Source organism: Chamaea fasciata, unplaced genomic scaffold, assembly GCF_029207755.1.
Source record: "Chamaea fasciata isolate MVZ Bird 193981 ecotype frontalis unplaced genomic scaffold, bChaFas1.0.hap1 SCAF_20, whole genome shotgun sequence".
Lineage (NCBI taxonomy): Eukaryota > Metazoa > Chordata > Aves > Passeriformes > Sylviidae > Chamaea > Chamaea fasciata.
Window position 1 is genome coordinate 807,879 of NW_027094105.1, and position 16,224 is coordinate 824,102.

The 16,224-nt window shown below is 52.8% G+C and overlaps 1 protein-coding gene across 3 annotated transcripts; it reads left to right on the top strand.

Annotated features, from left to right (window-relative positions):
- Positions 1-264: 264 nt before the first annotated feature.
- On the top strand, positions 265-16,196 carry NOXA1 (NADPH oxidase activator 1). 3 transcript variants are annotated; one of them, XM_066201020.1, is made up of 15 exons: positions 265-465; positions 2,222-2,304; positions 3,619-3,727; positions 5,920-6,054; positions 7,106-7,213; positions 7,904-7,963; positions 8,483-8,520; positions 9,214-9,355; positions 11,328-11,381; positions 12,004-12,076; positions 12,213-12,271; positions 13,415-13,584; positions 14,605-14,710; positions 14,797-14,920; positions 15,138-16,196. In XM_066201020.1, the coding sequence occupies exons 1-15, from the start codon at positions 292-294 to the stop codon at positions 15,233-15,235; spliced, it is 1,533 nt and encodes a 510-aa protein (XP_066057117.1). In that variant the 5' UTR covers positions 265-291; the 3' UTR covers positions 15,236-16,196. The 3 variants fall into 3 exon arrangements, with proteins under 3 accessions (XP_066057117.1, XP_066057115.1, XP_066057116.1); XM_066201018.1 differs by lacking the exon at positions 15,138-16,196 and having other exon boundaries at positions 14,797-15,085; XM_066201019.1 differs by lacking the exon at positions 15,138-16,196 and having other exon boundaries at positions 12,007-12,076; positions 14,797-15,085.
- Positions 16,197-16,224: the final 28 nt, after the last annotated feature.

The following is a 16,224-nucleotide window of genomic DNA, read 5'->3' on the forward strand; positions in this document are numbered from 1 at the left end:
TCTGGTGCCCTCGGCGAGCAGCATCTCCCCAGTGCCCGCTCAGGTGTGGCCGCCGCCCTCACCGGCCTGTCCCGCCGGCTCCGGCCGCCTGCCGCGGTCCGCGTCCCATTCCGGGCACCACGTCCCCCCCTCCTGCTCCGTGTCCCATTACGGGCTCAGTGTCTCCTCCCGCCGCCCAGGGGAGGAGCGGAGCGCGCAGGGGTGGCGGCGCTTCCCCGCCCCGGCAGGTGCGGCGCAGGTGCGGCCCCGGTGCGCTCCGTTCCCCGGTGCCCGCAGCCCCGCGGCCCGGCCATGGCGTACCGGGAGCTGGTGCGGCGCTGGCACGAGGCCGTGCGGGCGGCGGACCGCGGGCACTGGGACGCTGCCCTCGACGCCTTCGGCGGCATCGCGGAGCCTCCGGCCAGGATCTGCTTCAACGTGGGCTGCGTGCAGCTGCTGGCCGGGCGGCCCGAGGCGGCCCTGAGGGTGAGCGGGCCGGCGGAACGGGGTATCCCGGGGATGGGCGGCTTGACTCCGCCGGCTCCGTCTCAGGGGGAATGATGCTGAAACTAGATTTGAAATCCAGCCTTTCGTGTGTCCTGCGTGTCTGGCGGGAATGCGAGTGGGGATGCTGAAGGGTGAATGGTTTGAGGAAAAGGTTTAGCAGAGTGAATCACAGAAAAGTGGTAAATAGTTGAAGTTAAAAGGGCAGATGTGGCCGTTGAGGACTGGGTTCAGTGGTAACTCCATGATGCCCGGTTAACAGCTGGACTCGATCTTTGAGGCCCTTTCCAACCTTAATCATTCAGTAATTCCCTGGTTCTCTAAATACTATGAAAATCCTGATCAGTGGGCAGAATAATTTTGAAACGAGATAATAGAGGCAGAGAGTACTTAAATTAGATACTAGAAACTGCATCCAGCAATGAACTTTAAGTTTAAGCTAAATCAGTTAAAATTGTGCCCTTTAGGTGAACTTAGGTCATTATTATGTGAAAACCACACTTCTAAAGCTCAGCCTGCCTGGTTCCAAGTGAAGACCTCAACCCGCTGGACATGAACAATAAATTTAAAATCTATTGTAGCTTTAAATCAAAGCAGAAAAAAGATTGTCTGATAGCCGTTCCGAAGGCATGGGTTTAGACATGAGATGGGTGTATTTTGAAAGTACAAATATGTTGCTTGGCAGTGGAGACTGCCGGAACAAAGCTGCTGTGCTGCAAAACCACTGCCCTTGGGAAGAGAGAGGACGTGCCCAGAGGAAAAGCCTTTCTGTGACAACACCTGGCATGTCTGCACACCCATCCATCCATCCATCCATCCATCTCCAGTGAGGAGATGCAGATAAACCTTTCCTCAGTTAAGGAAGAGCTGAGGCTGTGCTGGAGGTGCTGGGGCAGCACCGTGGATCCCTGAGCAGGGCAGTGGCTGTTTGGGACACAGTGAGCACACGGCAGTGGTGCCATGGAGATAAGGGAGAGAGCTCAGGAGAGACTTCTGAGCCCCCGTCAAGGGGCAGTGACTGGGAGGAAGCTCAGCTCTACTTCTGTGTGGATCAACGGTCAGTATTATTTCATTTACAGCCCAGTGGGACAGACTTTCCAGCACAGTGTGTGTGGGGTCACGGAGACTCATTTTCACCTGCAGTGCTGTTCCTGTTCAGGCAGGGTGAGGGACAGCTGGGCTTTCAGCAGCTGTAATCCCCACAAGGTGTCTGCAGTGGGAAGGGAAGGAGCACACCCCGCTGCTGCCACAGGAGGACTCGGCTCTCCCAGCACGCTGAACCACCAGCTGCTGCCAGCTTTGCAAGCACTGTCTGTATTTAGCTGAGGCACTGAAGCAGAGTTACTGACTTAGAAGCCAATGTAGGAAGACCTGCAGCTTCCTCCCTCTCCCCCTTCCAACACCTCATCCTTCCCCAGCCTGGCCAGTCCTGCTGCTCCCACTGTCCTGGCCAACTCTGCTTCAGTTTTCCCATTTTGAGTAGCCAGATGGCCAATGCAGCTCATTTATGTCCAGTCCATTGTAGCAAGGAGGGGTAAAAGCCTGAAGCTCAGCTCACACAGAGCCAAGACCTGAAAGATGACTGGGAGCTGTGTCTGGCCCCTCAGAGCTGGACAGGAGCCCAGGGATTGCCTCTGTGAGGGCAGCTGGGACCTGGCTGGCTGGGTGTTTGTGCCCAGAACACTGACAGGACAGATCCCAGCTGATCTCTGGGATGTGCCTGTGTTTTTCTCCTCAGGCATTCGATAAAACCATTGAGAAGGACAATTCCCTGGCTGTGGGCTACTTCCAGAGAGGGTTTGTCCACCTGCAGCTGGAAATGTGAGTGAGGTGCACAGCCTGTGCAATCTTTGTTATCTCCTTTCAGTCCTGCTTTATTCCTAAACCTAACTGATTCTTTGATTCCAAAATTCACTTCTTCCAGCAACCTTACAGGGTTCACAGGGTCTGCTTTAGCCTTGGAAACCCTGTCACAGGTAGCAAGTCTTATCTCTGATAAGAGCTGGGGGGCCCCAGAGGTGGCTGACACACGACGTTTCTGTCCCCTACGCACACAAACTCCTGGATGCAAGGCTGCCACAATGTTATGTTGCCATTCAGATTTTCTTTGGAAAAAAAAAAAATTGTGCTGTTTGATGTGTCTTCACATGAGACTGGCCTTCCTAAAAATGCAATGCCACACTATCTGCCAGCAGACTTTGGGGGCCTGATCTCAGTCTCACTGATAAAATATTGAGATTGCTCCAGAAATGTCATGGGATTGATTACTTATTGTTTCCACAGTTAAATCACAGTGACATCCTCTTCAGGGAGCTAGGTGAAATATTTTACAGATCTTGTCTTACCTTTGAGCTCAGTTATTTTCTTTCCTGCTGCTTTCCCCATATTTTCCAGACCTTAATCTCCACAAAATGCCTGTCTTTATTTCTGGGAGGGAGTTAAAGTGAGCAGTTCTGGCTTCTCTAGTGGAGTGACTGTACCTGGGGCTGGTGGAGCCCCAGGCAGGGCTCTCTGGAGCTGCTCCACCACCAGCAGAAGCAAATGTGCCCCAAGCACACCCACTGCAGGGGCAGCAGAGCTGGCAGAGCTGCCTCCTGCCCAAAGAGCTGATGGCCTCCAGCACCCCAGGGCTCCTTCCTTCATCAGAAGCTGCTTCCACCCACCGACACGCACCTGGGCACCTTCTCTTGGTTGGGTGCCCACTACACAGCCCTTCCTGGGCCCCTTGCACCACCTGCAGCCTTAGTGGGCACCTGCATGGAATTCAGTTGCATAGCTGGTGTAAATTCAGAATAATTCCTTCCTTATCCTCAAATGTTCTCTCAATTCCTTAATGTTGAGGTTCTAAATTTTGAGTTTCTCAGTTCTGACACTCTGGCCATGTGTGTACCCCACCCGGTTCCCATCAGCCAGGTTCCCAGCCCTCAATCCCCCTGAGACATGTGCTGGGACAGGCAGGGAGCTCCCAGCAGTGGGTAATCTTTGTTCTGTACAAAGATGACACATCTCTGGTGCAGCTCTCCTTGCCCAGGCTGCAGAGCAGAATGCATGTTATTTGCTAGTGTGATTTTTAAGCTTCTTAAACAGTCTCCAGCTTTTTTAGGCTCAGTCTCTTGTGTCACCTCTGTGTTGCAGGTATGAAGAAGCCCTCTCTGACTATCACATGGCCTTCAGTCACCTAAGACAAAATCCCTTCATCGATTACAAGCAGCTGGGGCTGAGGCACATCCTCTATGCCTGGGAGGTAAGAGTCAGCCTGGCTCAGCAATCCTTCCCCACTGTTGGGGGTGTCAGAAGCAGGTATGAGTGACCCAAGACTTTTTCAAGAAAGTACATTAGAACAGTAAAAATATTCTGCTTGCACTTTTTTTTTAAAAGTAACGTAATCATAAAAGTTGTAAACCAACCTAATCTCTGGAAAGTTTAGCAAATGGTGCAGTTTGAAAAGTAAAATTGTTCCAAGCAGGTGCAGAGGAATTTGTGTATTGAGGTGTTTTTATCTTCTCTATGTGAAAACAAAGTGGTGGCTGCCCCTTCCCTGGAAGTGTCCGAGGCCAGGTTGGATGGGGCTTGGAGCAGCCTGATCAATAGAAGGCGTCCCTGCCTGTGGCAGGGGTGGGTGGAACTGGGAACTTCAAGGTCCTTCCCAACCCAAACTAGTCTGGGATTCCGTGTAACATTTACACTTGCATGCATGTAAATACACAAGTAAATTTAGTGAGTTCCTCAGCTCTAAGAGCTGAAAGAGGTTGAAACATCGACAGGTGAGTAGTGAGCTGATGCATAATGCAGACTCCAGGAAATTCAGGTGCATGAAAGCCTCTTTCCGACTGCAGCAACTGATCTTAATATTCTCTTTGTGCCTGAACTTACACCCTGTGCTCAGGCTGGATTTGTAAATGCTTCATACTGCACCTCTTACACAGAGGCAACCTGCCAATCCTGTTCAAGGAAGCTCAAAGGCTGAACTGATTGTAAATTTTTGTCATATTTGGTCATGTGTAAAGGATTCCTAGAAACTGTCCTTCACTGGAAGGGTTCATTTTGTTTTCTCCAAGTCCACACACAGAGACTGAAAAGCAGATACAGGAAAGAGGATTTAACTCCTTACTTCCGTGAGAGTGAGGAGTCATTGTGTAACTCCAGTCAAGCATCTCAGGTAATTTTCATGCACCTTATACCTGGCAGGAGGAAGCTATCCTTGGCATCTGTGGTATTACCCAAACCTCCCTGGCTTTAACAGCTGCAGTGCCACAGCGCTGCCTTCTCTTGGAAGTGAGCAGTTCAGGGCTCAGGAGTGTCCTGAGGAGGCTGGGGCCTTTCCTGGTGTGAACACATGACCCCTCACTCCAGTCATCACCAGGACATGGTCTGGCACCATGCTGGCCCTCCAGACCTGGGATCAGCATCCTGATTCAGTTGTATCTCATTCGTACTTGGAGCTCATTTTTCAAAGTACGTAAACATCCTCCTCCAGCAGAACTGTGCCATCAGCTTTCCCCATGCATGGCCTCTCACGTGCTGCAGCTGATCTTCTTGTGAGAGATACATGCATGGTTTGAAAACCCAGAAATACTTGCCTCTTGCAAGGCTGTGATACTTCTGAGTGAGTGAGAGCTACTGCCTTGTCTCCCAAGAGGGCCCATCCCTGCAGTTCCTGTACATGTTCATGGTTGCCATTCCCCACACTCCTAAACAGTCTTCTACTGCCACGATTAAGGAGTAAAGGAAAAGCATTCTATGAGCTCCAGGCTTGTCCTGAGCAGGGCGTGCAGCCAGGTACACACCTCAATTCCCAGCTGATAATGCAGTCTCAGGAGATAAGGAGCTGTCTGACAGTGCTCTGCCTGTGGCCCAGCAGCTTTCCCACACACCGAGTGCTGGCCAGTGACAGGGAGAGCTCTCCCACTCTCAATATAGACCACAGCTCCCTAACACCCTGTCTGCAACACTCCCACAGCCTGCACTTCCCCAGGAACAGACTGACATGCTGCTGAAGGGTGACAAGCTACAGCTGACAATTTGCACATTCACAGCCCACTACAACATGAAATAGTTTCAGTTAAGTTATTTTGCAGTGACAGGGAGTCAGGATTACAAAAAATCATTACCTAGTTTCATGCAAAAAGAAACCCCAGAAAATCTTCCTGGCCTTTTGGATGCAGGAAGGATCCGATTTAAACAGTGTGGTAGCAGAGTCTTCACCTGCTGTCCCCATGTCTCTCCTCACTTTGACCAGCAGCTCCAGCACACCCAAGCTTTTATTTTTCCTTTCTGATTGTGGAATTTTCCCAGCTGTGCTGCTCAGAGTGACTCTCCTGTTGCTGAATTTTTGGTGTTTTAGTGCCTGTCCCTGTTTCTTGGCTGAGTTCAGGAGGATATGTTGTGTGTGCCTTGGTCCTGGCCCTCTGAGTCCCTTCCCTGTGCCCACTCCAGGTGCTGTACAGCACTGCAGCAGTGCAGTGCCACCTGCAGCAGTGGCAGGAGGCCAGAGTCACCCTAGAGAAGGCTGTTGTGTGGAGACCTGAAAGAAGAACAGCAGCCCTGGAGCTGGCCCTTGAGCGGGTGCAGGTAAGACCACCTCTGTGGGTTCCTGGGTGTGTGCATCAGGCTTCAGCTCAGGGATGTGAGCTAAAAGTTCTCTGAGTGTTCCTGACACCTCCATGTTCCTGCCATCCACCCACCTGCTTGGCCACCTGCTAGCACAGTCTAAGCCATTTGCACATGATGCTCTGCCAAACCAGTGCTTCAGGTGGTCGAGGAACTCCATCACCCCCAGGTGCTTCACTCCCCAGTAACAACATAGTTGAGAATTTTGGGATGACCTCTGAGGCTGGGGATGTGGCTTCCTGGTCCCTCATGTTGAGGATTTCAGTTCCATTTGTACTTGTCCTGCAAAACCAGTTGCCTTGTGCAGTGTTTCAAGTGCCGAACCCCTACAAGTGCAGGTTTGGAAAGTCTCCCTTTTCATGGCACTGGCTGGCTTTTTTTGAGTCCCTTTGGCCTCAGAAACAATTGGTGGCAGCTCAGATATTAATGTCAATCACTTTTAGAGCTTAAAGTAGGGTGTGAAACTGTTTCTAGGGCTGTTTCTAAGTAAAAGTTTCCTGTTAGACTCCTTTATGATCTAGAAACATTTGCAGATCTCTGATTTACTCTTCCTGAAGGATTAATTAGTTTGCTACCTTCATGCTTTATAAGAGATTCATACTTTGTTTTTAATGGGATCATCTCTTATGGCATCACATTTGTGCTTTTCCTGTGTATTATTTATATTTGCTATTAGCACACTACTCTGTGGCTGAACAGAAAACATCTGAAGTCAAACTGAAAAGCTATGTGGAAGATTTGTTGGATGAACCTTCCTGCACTGCCTCCCTTCCCACCCACCCCATGCTAGCAGTCTTTGCCTCCACACTGGGGAGTGGCTGCTGAGCTCTCAGTTTGCTCATGCATTTGTGGAGCCTGAGTGGCCTTTGTCGAGTTCACAGCTGAAATTTTTGCCCCCAATGTTTTCCTGGAGCTGCTCTTGCACACCTAAGCTGTATTTCTCTTTCAGTGCTCTGATGTTTCATTCAATGTGAATTGATGGCTTTTCCTTTACCTGTTTTCCCTGCCCCAGGACCACCTGTTTTTAGAGCCCATGCCGGTTCCCCTTGGGGAACTTTTCAGACCACGAAAGAAGGAAGTTGAGCAGCTGGATTCAAAAGATTTCCTGGGTAAACCCAAGGTAACAGGCATGTCATTTTCACGATTAACAGCAGTAGGAAAAAATCTTGCCTCTGCCATCTCCAGAGAGCAGTGCTGTGCAGGGAACCCAGAGCAGGATGGGCAGAGCTTGCAGCCAGTCCAGGCAGTCGGGACACAGAAGCCAAAATTTGTTAGAATTGCCACCCTTTCTACCAAAAAATGCACTTTGGCACTAAAATACCTTCCCAATCTTGGTCACTTTAAAGTCTGAAAGGGCTGAGCAGGTACTCTGGGAACCCATGGTTGCCCTTTTGCTGACAATGATGTTTTTAGGAGGGGCACGTGTTCCCAGCATGCTGCTGCTCAGTCCTGCATTCCCAGGGGGACAGGTTGGCACCCAGGGGACAAATGTTTTGTCACATCCCTTAATACAATGACCCCTTCTGTGACCAATGCAGTCAGAACAGAGAGCTCCAACACAAATAAAGGAAAGAGAAACTAAGAAATTCACATACTTTTAAAGAAACCTTGCAAAGACTAAAAAACTGGGGCACAAATGGTTGAATCTGTCTTGGGAATCCAGCTCTTCCTCTCCCACTGTGTGCACAGCTCCACATTTTCCCTGACCTTGGGATGCCAGAAGGAAATGGATCTGAGCAGATAATCTTGGATGAAGTTTAGGGGTCTCTTTGTCCAGCCTCGATTCTCTCATTGCTTTGTTCTCCAACAGGTGATCTCATCCATCATTCCCAACGATGAGTACATTGGCTTTGAGCCTCTGAGGCCTCAGGTGAGCAGGACAGGGCTGTGAAAGGAGGAATGGAGCTCCAAAAGGGGCTCAGATCCAAACTATCAGGGGAAGAGTGGACTCTTGGTAAAACCCGTGTAATACCAGCCTGGATCCATGGGGATATTCAGAGCCAGGTTCAGCACTGGCTGTAAGGGACTTAGTGATGGGAATCTCCTGCCTTTTAAAGATGCATTTTTGGCTCTTTGCTGTGCTCAGCCTGTCTCTGCTTAATCACTTCAGTAAATGTGTCAGTGTGAGCACAGCTGCCTCACACTGTGCTGGGAGTTCTTGGAACCAGGGGAGGGGGAAGAGATTGTGCTACTTCCTGATGAGATAAAGAGGGAGGGGAAGGAAGAGAAGGTACATCCTGGTAAGGTGTGGAGCAGCAGATTTTTTCTGGGTGGTGTGGAATGACAAATGGGGTCAAGAGTAAAGACGAAATAGCCCAGTCAGGAGGTAAGGTGGCACTGCTGCTGTAGGAGGCACTGTTACAAACTGATCCTGTTGTTTCTCCCACAGAGACAGGGCTTTTATGAACCCAGTGCCGATGCTCTGCGGTGAGTGTTCAGTCCCACCTTGGTCTTACCCTTCTCTCACTACTGTTCCGAAAGTGTTTTGTTCTCCGGTGCCTTTGTGTGAAGAGGCCGAGGGATCCACACCCGCTTCTCACCAGGGGTGGAGTGAAAGACAAACACACAAAGGCTTCTGTGGCTGCAAAGGACGCTGCAGGTCCCTGACATTGTTCAAGAGCCTCTGGGCAGTTTGCAGGACTTGATTCAATAGTCTTGGGAGTCAGGCAAGGATCGTGGCATACGTGGGGAATTGAAGCAGACAGAGGCTGTGGGACCTGCCCAGCTCTGTGGCAGAGGATGCTAAGCTTTCCTATCTTAATTCCCAGAACAATTTCGAATACTCGCAAGCCCAAATGTCCTGAGCCAAAGTCATGTTCAAACCCCAAGAAAGTAATTAGTTTTGGTGATATTGCACCAGCAGGTTTTCAGGGCTGCGTTGAATAATTGTTTTGATCCTGACAGTGTTTATCAGTACAATGAAAATTCAGCTGCATTTGGCAAATCAGTGTTTTCCAGGCCCCTTTTTTTCCCAGTTGGACCAAAGAGCAGCAATGGAAATCACGATTTCCCAACACGCACACGTTACAGCCCGTGCCCTTTGGGGCTGCGGCCGTGTGGCGGCTCAGAGCCGTCAGCGCCCACGCCTCAGGCCGGTGCAGCGCTCTCCTCTGCCCGCAGGGACGCCGAGTCCGGCTACCATCGGGTGGTGTCCCGCTGCCGCCCCGAGGGGCCGGCGGGGCCGGAGGTGGCGGCCGGGAGCCTGGTGTTTGTGCTGAGCCGGGCAGCCGACGGCTGGGCCACGGCCATCCACGACGGGCAGGTGAGGGACACGGCCCCGTGGGCAGGGAAAGGACACGGCTCCGTGGGCGGGGGGGACACGGCCCCGTGGGCGGGGGGGACACGGCCCCGTGGGCAGGGAAAGGACACGGCTCCGTGGGCGGGGGGGACACGGCCCCGTGGGCAGGGGGGGGACACGGCCCCGTGGGCAGGTGAGGGACACGGCCCCGTGGGCAGGTGAGGGACAGGGCCCCGTGGGCGGGGGGGGGACACGGCCCCGTGGGCAGGGAAAGGACACGGCCCCGTGGGCTGGGAAAGGACACGGCCCCGTGGGCTGGGGGGGACACGGCCCCGTGGGCTGGGAAAGGACACGGCCCCGTGGGCAGGTGAGGGACAGGGCCCCGTGGGCGGGGGGGGGGACACGGCCCCGTGGGCAGGGAAAGGACACGGCCCCGTGGGCTGGGAAAGGACACGGCCCCGTGGGCTGGGGGGGACACGGCCCCGTGGGCTGGGAAAGGACACGGCCCCGTGGGCTGGGGGGGGACACGGCCCCGTGGGCAGGGAAAGGACACGGCCCCGTGGGCTGGGGGGGACACGGCCCCGTGGGCAGGGAAAGGACACGGCCCCGTGGGCAGGTGAGGGACACGGCCCCGTGGGCAGGTGAGGGACATGGCCCCGTGGGCTGGGGGGGACACGGCCCCGTGGGCAGGTGAGGGACACAGCTCTGTGGGGCAGGGTTTGGCCCCAGCCCCCTGAGCACAGTCCTCAGTGGGTCCTTTCCACACCTCCCCGATTTCCTGACACTGGGCTCTCACCGGCCTCTGCCATTCACCTTTGTAGATCCACAAGGGTGGCCTTTGGGCTCTCCACCATAGGGGATCCTGTTGTGGAGTTGTAGGATACCAGACCTCACCAAGGACCACCGTTCAGAGCAGGATTTATCCCCTGACAGCTCTAATGGAGCTGAGGAGATGGGCTGGTCCTTACCTGGAATGTGGTGCCTCTGTTCAATGAACTTTGGGAAGGTTTGGGGAGGGTTTCAGCTGTACAGGCAGGTTTTATGAAGGGCTCTTGAGAAGTCCTAAGCACTGATAGCCCAGCAAATCTGACATCTTCCTGCAGGCCACAGAGCTGTAGTGTAAACAGACTGAATAGAAACAGATAAATACAACATGAGAAATCTTTTGTTGGCAGAGGCCATTTCTCACCTGTCTACTTCAGTTTTTGAAGGAGCCATTGTATACCTGGATTAGGTTCAGTGAACGTGTTACCTGCCTATCTTTCAAAAAAGTCACACGATTCTTCATAAGACCACTATAAACCAGTGAGGTGTTTGAGCAAGAGAGGCAGTGCTCTGAGGACTGGTAAAAATACAGAATTAAAAGTTGGGTATAAATGAACAGGTTTTTCTTCCTTTAATTTTTAAAAAGAAAGGATGTCCCCACAGAAAATCCTCCATGACATAAGCATTTACCATATTCATAAGTGATATAGGAATAGGGGGAGAGCCTGAAGCATCTGGAGCTAACAGGAACAGTTACACAAGTATTTGGATGTGCTAGTTGACTGCTCAGTGAAGTGCCAGGTGAAAATCAACGTAGAAAAAATAAAAATAGACTCTCAACAGAAGAGAAAGCATTGTAAGCAAAAAATTGCAATGCTCAGGTGAAATGAGCAGCAGTGATTGTCAGAAGACACAGAAATGCTGCTGGACTGGTATCCCTGGGCATCCTTGATGCTCCCTGCCTGTGCATCTGTCTTGGAAGCAGGGAATTTGGTGGGTGTTAGGCCTGTTCCACTGCAGCCACTCCAGCAGCAGCTCTGCTCCCAGCAGGACAAGCTGCAGAAAGACTGTTGGATTGGGCCCAGCAGTTTGTGAGCACCGGGCACCTGCGTGGCTGGGGGTGACCCCGGCCCCCCAGGCACATTCCTGTGGCCATAGGGTGACGGGCTGGGGTTGGGCTGGGGTCACGGGGCTCCTCTCTCACCCTGCTCTGCTCTGTGTTCCTCTGCAGAAGCTGCACATCCCAAGCTCTCTCCTGGAGCCTGCCTCAAGGATGGATAAATGGGTGAGCTGGCAATCCTGCAACCAGGGGGAGGGAGGGACCAAGGCATACATTTGGGACATTTCTCTGTAAGATAATCACAGGATAGGACAACTATGTAAGAGAAACGTAGAGTATGAAACACTGAGACTATTGACTGAAGACCAAGTGCTCTTGAATGGGAACAACAGAAGAGTTAGGAGGAAAAATCCCTTTGACTCAGGAGAACTTCATCTCCCATGTTCACCACAGGCAAAGCCACATATTATCCCAATCATTTACCATCTGAACTCAGTGTGGAAGGGTGCAGTTCAGCCCCCTGTTTCCTATGAGGGAATTTTCAAGCACATGGTTGCTTTGATGTTGCTATGGTTTTTTTAATTGTCATTTTTCCCACTCCAAATGAATCCCTGATAGACACATGGGCGTTTGCACCATGGATGTGTCACTGTGAACCAGCCCAAGTGGGGAGAGCCCTCAGCACAGGGAAGTGTCCCCAAACCCCTGTCCCCAAGATCCTGAGTGCTTCACCTCGTCCAGCTATTCAATGAGCAGCTCTCCCTGGGGTTACACACACAAATCTGTGGCTGGCTGTCCAGGCTCCCATGCTTTCTGCCCTCTCCTTTCTGATGCTGTTCTGTTGCAGAAGATCAGCACTGGGATTCCCCTTCCTCCTGCCCAGGTGCCTCCCAGCCGTCTCCACATGAAGCAGAAGCCAGGTAATCCCTGGGCAGGGACCTCAGTGGGTGAAGCTGAGCCCAAACCCCGCTCTTTAGGGGGCATGAGGAGGTGGTGGCCCCACTGCAGTCTCTGCTGACTGCAGGGCTGTTCCCCTCCCTTTGTGCTGTTCTGCAGATCCTCCTGGGGAAGAAAATCCCTCTGCCAATGATGCCAGTGCCCACATGGACTCCAAGGTGAGGTGTTCCACAGGCTGAAGCTGGCACAGCCTCAGGAGACCAGGGCTGGGAAAAGTGCAAGATTTTTTGCCCAAAATTCCTAAGCAGCTCCCAAATCACTGGGAAAAAAACCTCCTTCCTCTGACCACTTTTCCATTCTAAAGAGAGGCTCCCATGTGGTCTTTCCTCCCAGTTTGTGACCATCACACTTTGTGAGACAGCCCAAGGCTGACCTGTTGCCACCCTCCAAGGCAACAGGAGCACCAAATGCATCAGAGTTCTTGTGCCATGCTTTGCAGCCCACTTTGCAAGAGGCAGTTGTCTTTGAACACCCTGCTGTCCCTTCACCCCTCTTCCTGTGTGCCATTTTCTGTCCCTATCAGTCTGGATAGAACAGTTCATTCAAATTTGCCCTGTTGGTTAATGTCCTCTGAGGCACTTCCATGCCATTGCCAGCCCCTGTATGTGATGGCCCTGGAATGACTCCTGTGACCCTCTGGGGACACCACCTCTCTCCCCTAGCTGCAGGTCAGTTCTGCCACCCTTCTTTCTAGGGCTTCTGGGGTAATTTTTTCAGGTGTTTTTCAGCCAGAAGGCAACACAACAGAGGAATGTGGCTGCTCCTCTCCAGCTGGCTGGAGGAATTGGGGCCCTGCTCATACGATTTTGGGTTTAGGAGGTACCTGTAAAATCAGAATCAAAACCAGAATTCCTTGGTCACAGGAGGAACATTTGATCCCAGGCTTTGAATCCAGAGTTCCCCCTTTGAAATTCAGGTCTGCATTTTGATGATGTTCTACCGCGACATGGCAGCACAGAGATGAGGGATTGTGTCTGTGTCACCTCTCTTGGTATGAGAGCAGATATTGTCATTTGGGTTTGTTAGAGTCCATCGTGGTTCTTCTTAGTCCATGAACTTCATAGTCAGTCTAGTTTCTTCCCCCAGAGGGTGCTGGGCACTGCCCAGGCTCCCCAGGGAATGGGCACGGCCCCGAGGCTGCCAGAGCTCCAGGAGCCTTTGGACAGCGCTGCCAGGGATGCCCAGGGTGGGGTTGTTGGGGGTCTGTGCAGGGACAGGGGCTGGACTCAGTGATTCCTGTGGGTCCCTCCCAGCTCAGGATACTCTGATTCTCCACTCTGACTGACCCTGTCTCCCCACAGATCCCCCCGAGGTGCGGGGACGCCTCTGTGGGCGCAGCCAGGCCGGCGGTGCTGCGGCTGCGCTGCGAGTGCTCGCTGGTGCTGCAGGCAGGCGAGGCCCCCGCCCTGCCGGCCCTGCGGGCCCTGCTGCGGGACAGGCTGGCTCAGCAGGCACAGCGGGGCGCGCTCAGGTACGGGGCTGTGGGCTGTGATGGGGGCAGCAGCCATTCCTCTTGGGACGCAGGCATCCAGCCGCCCCTGGGCTCCTGGGGACGTTTATCTGGGCTCAAAACCCCAGATCCAGCAAAGAAGTGAGCGCACGGTCTGCCTAGAGGGCAGAACTCACCATGGCCTTTGGGTTGGACAACAGTGTGATCCTCACGGGGAAGCACATGCTGTTCCTCTTGTAATCCCTCTCTGTACATGCAGGGCTCAGGGGGGGCTGGAGAGGGACTTATGACAAAGGCATGGAGTGGCAGGACAAGGGGGAATGGCTTTGAGCTGACAGAGGGCAGGGTTGGGTGGGATATCAGGAAGAAATCCTTTAAATAAGAGTGGTGAGGCCCTGGCACAGGTTGCCCACAGAGATTGTGGATTCTTCATCCCAGGAACTGTTCAAGGCCAGATTGGATGGGGCTTGGTACAACCTGGTGTAGTGAAAGAAACCATGGCAGGGGGTTGAAACTAAATTATCTTTAAGGCCCTTCCAAGCTAAACCATTCTATGACTCTGTGATTCTATGGGCCTTGAAAGCCTAAAGGGTCTTTCCTAGGAAACTGTACCCTGGCCAAGAAAAAGGGAGAACAGAAGGAAAAACTCTGTGTAGATGGAGCTGCCACAGATTGGATTTTGTCCCACTCGCCTCAGCCTTTGCAGTAACAAGGATCAATACAGACCAATCTGGGACTCCTGCAGAAGATCCTGGGGTGAGGTCTCCCTGATTGTGACACCCCTTGGGACACACAGTGGCATCAGCAGAGTTTAGGATCTTTCCCTCAAGTTTATGTGTGAGAAGGTGACAGTGTCACTCCCCACGGTGCCATTTCTGCCCGCTGAGCATGTGGGGTGGCCCCAGGTCACTGTGCAAGGGGACAAGCTCAGAGCTGGCCTGCAAAGGGGACTGTGAAGACTGAGGGTGGCAGAGAGCTGGGTTTGCCTCCAGGTTTGGCTTTAAAGGAGATGATTTGCTCAGCATTAATGAACCCTTGCAGCTACAGGCTCCTGGATGGCACAGAGCTAGGGACAGTGTCAGGACAGGACGACCTGGGGAAGGTGTGGCAGCAGCTGACGGACGGCAGGCTGACACTCTGCTGCCAGGTACGTGGGCTGGGACAGCGTCGCTGCTGGGCTGGGCTCCAGTGTCTGCTTTGCTTTGCAACCTCCATGCTGGCTTTTTCCTGCAGGACTCAGAGTCCCACTCGGGCAGACCTGTTCTCTACCAGATGCTGGCTCAGCATTCTTACCTGGCACAGGGACCAGGGGACCTGGAGTTCAGCAAGGGAGATGTGCTGGATATCCTCGCTGAAGGTAGCTCTCCAGTCCTGCTGCTGGGCCAGGCTTTTGGAGTCTGCTGTGGGGAGGCACTGGGGAATATGTGGCCTCTCCAGTGCTGTCTCAGGTTCATACTCTCAGGAGTTACAGGCTTGCACTGGGTTTTGCCCAGACTTAAATTCCAGCCGTGAAAATTCTCACTAATCCCACTCATATGGGCCAGGGCTTATTCCTGCTCCTTTATGTTTTCTAGTGAATGAGGACTGGCTGGAAGGATGCTGCAATGGCAAGACTGGCATCTTCCCCAAATGCTTTGCCACCCAGACCAGCTGTGGTGCTGCCTTCCTATAGCAAACAGGAGCCTTTTCCAGCCTGACTGCACCCCAGGGGTGGGAGACACTGGTCCCAGCTCATTTGGGCCCCAGCCAGCACAGCCAGGAGCTCTGCTGTACCTGGACAGAGGATATCTCCTACTCAGATCCATGGGGTTAGTTCCAGCAGTGATGGCATTTCCTATAGCCTGTTCCCTGACCTGGCATTTTTACCTTGTGCTTACACTGCCCAAGATGTATCTGTGCAGAGCAGAGAACGGGGAGAGGGCTATGGGGTTTGGCTGTGGGAATTGTCCATGTGGCAGCTCAGGCTGCTGGGTAGGAAGAGGTTCTCCTGGGTGGGAAAAGGTTCCCTTGGCTGGAAGTCTTCATCCCCTCTCCCTTGTTGCTGATGTTGAGGCTGGGAAGGCTGAGCCTCACTCCTGAAGCCAAGGGTGGCTGGCTGGGAGCGGGGGGCTCCCTGTTCCCCAGGCTCTCAGGTCACATAATCTTATCTCCACCAGCCAGAGATGCTGCCCTTTCAAAAGGCTTTTGGAACCAGTTTGCAGTGGGATTGATGGGAAAACACCATGAGTTGGGACCACTGTCTTCCATAGCAAATACCCTATGGACCTGACCATTCAAAAGTGCCTTTGTCACTTTTCTTAAGCCCTAAGGCCAAAGTGGGATCTTGGAGCACAGAGAAGAGGCAGTTGTGGAAATCCCCACTGCTCAGAGCAGCTCTGGGCTGTGGGAGAGCACTGGATGCCTTAGGGAAAGGGCTGCCTGGCAAGTGCAGTGCTGGGCTCGTGCTGTGCTGCAAGGACTGAAAGCCCTGTCCAGTTCCTGCAGCTGGGCTGGGCTGGGCTCTGCTGATCTAAATAAAACACTCAAGTGCCTGGAGCTGGAACCTGTTCTGGATTTGGTGTTTTGACAAAACTTGGCTATGTAACATGAATATAAAATAAACCCTGAGCCAGAGTTGGCAACACTTAAATCAACTTCCACTTGTGCTTTTCTGCTGAGATA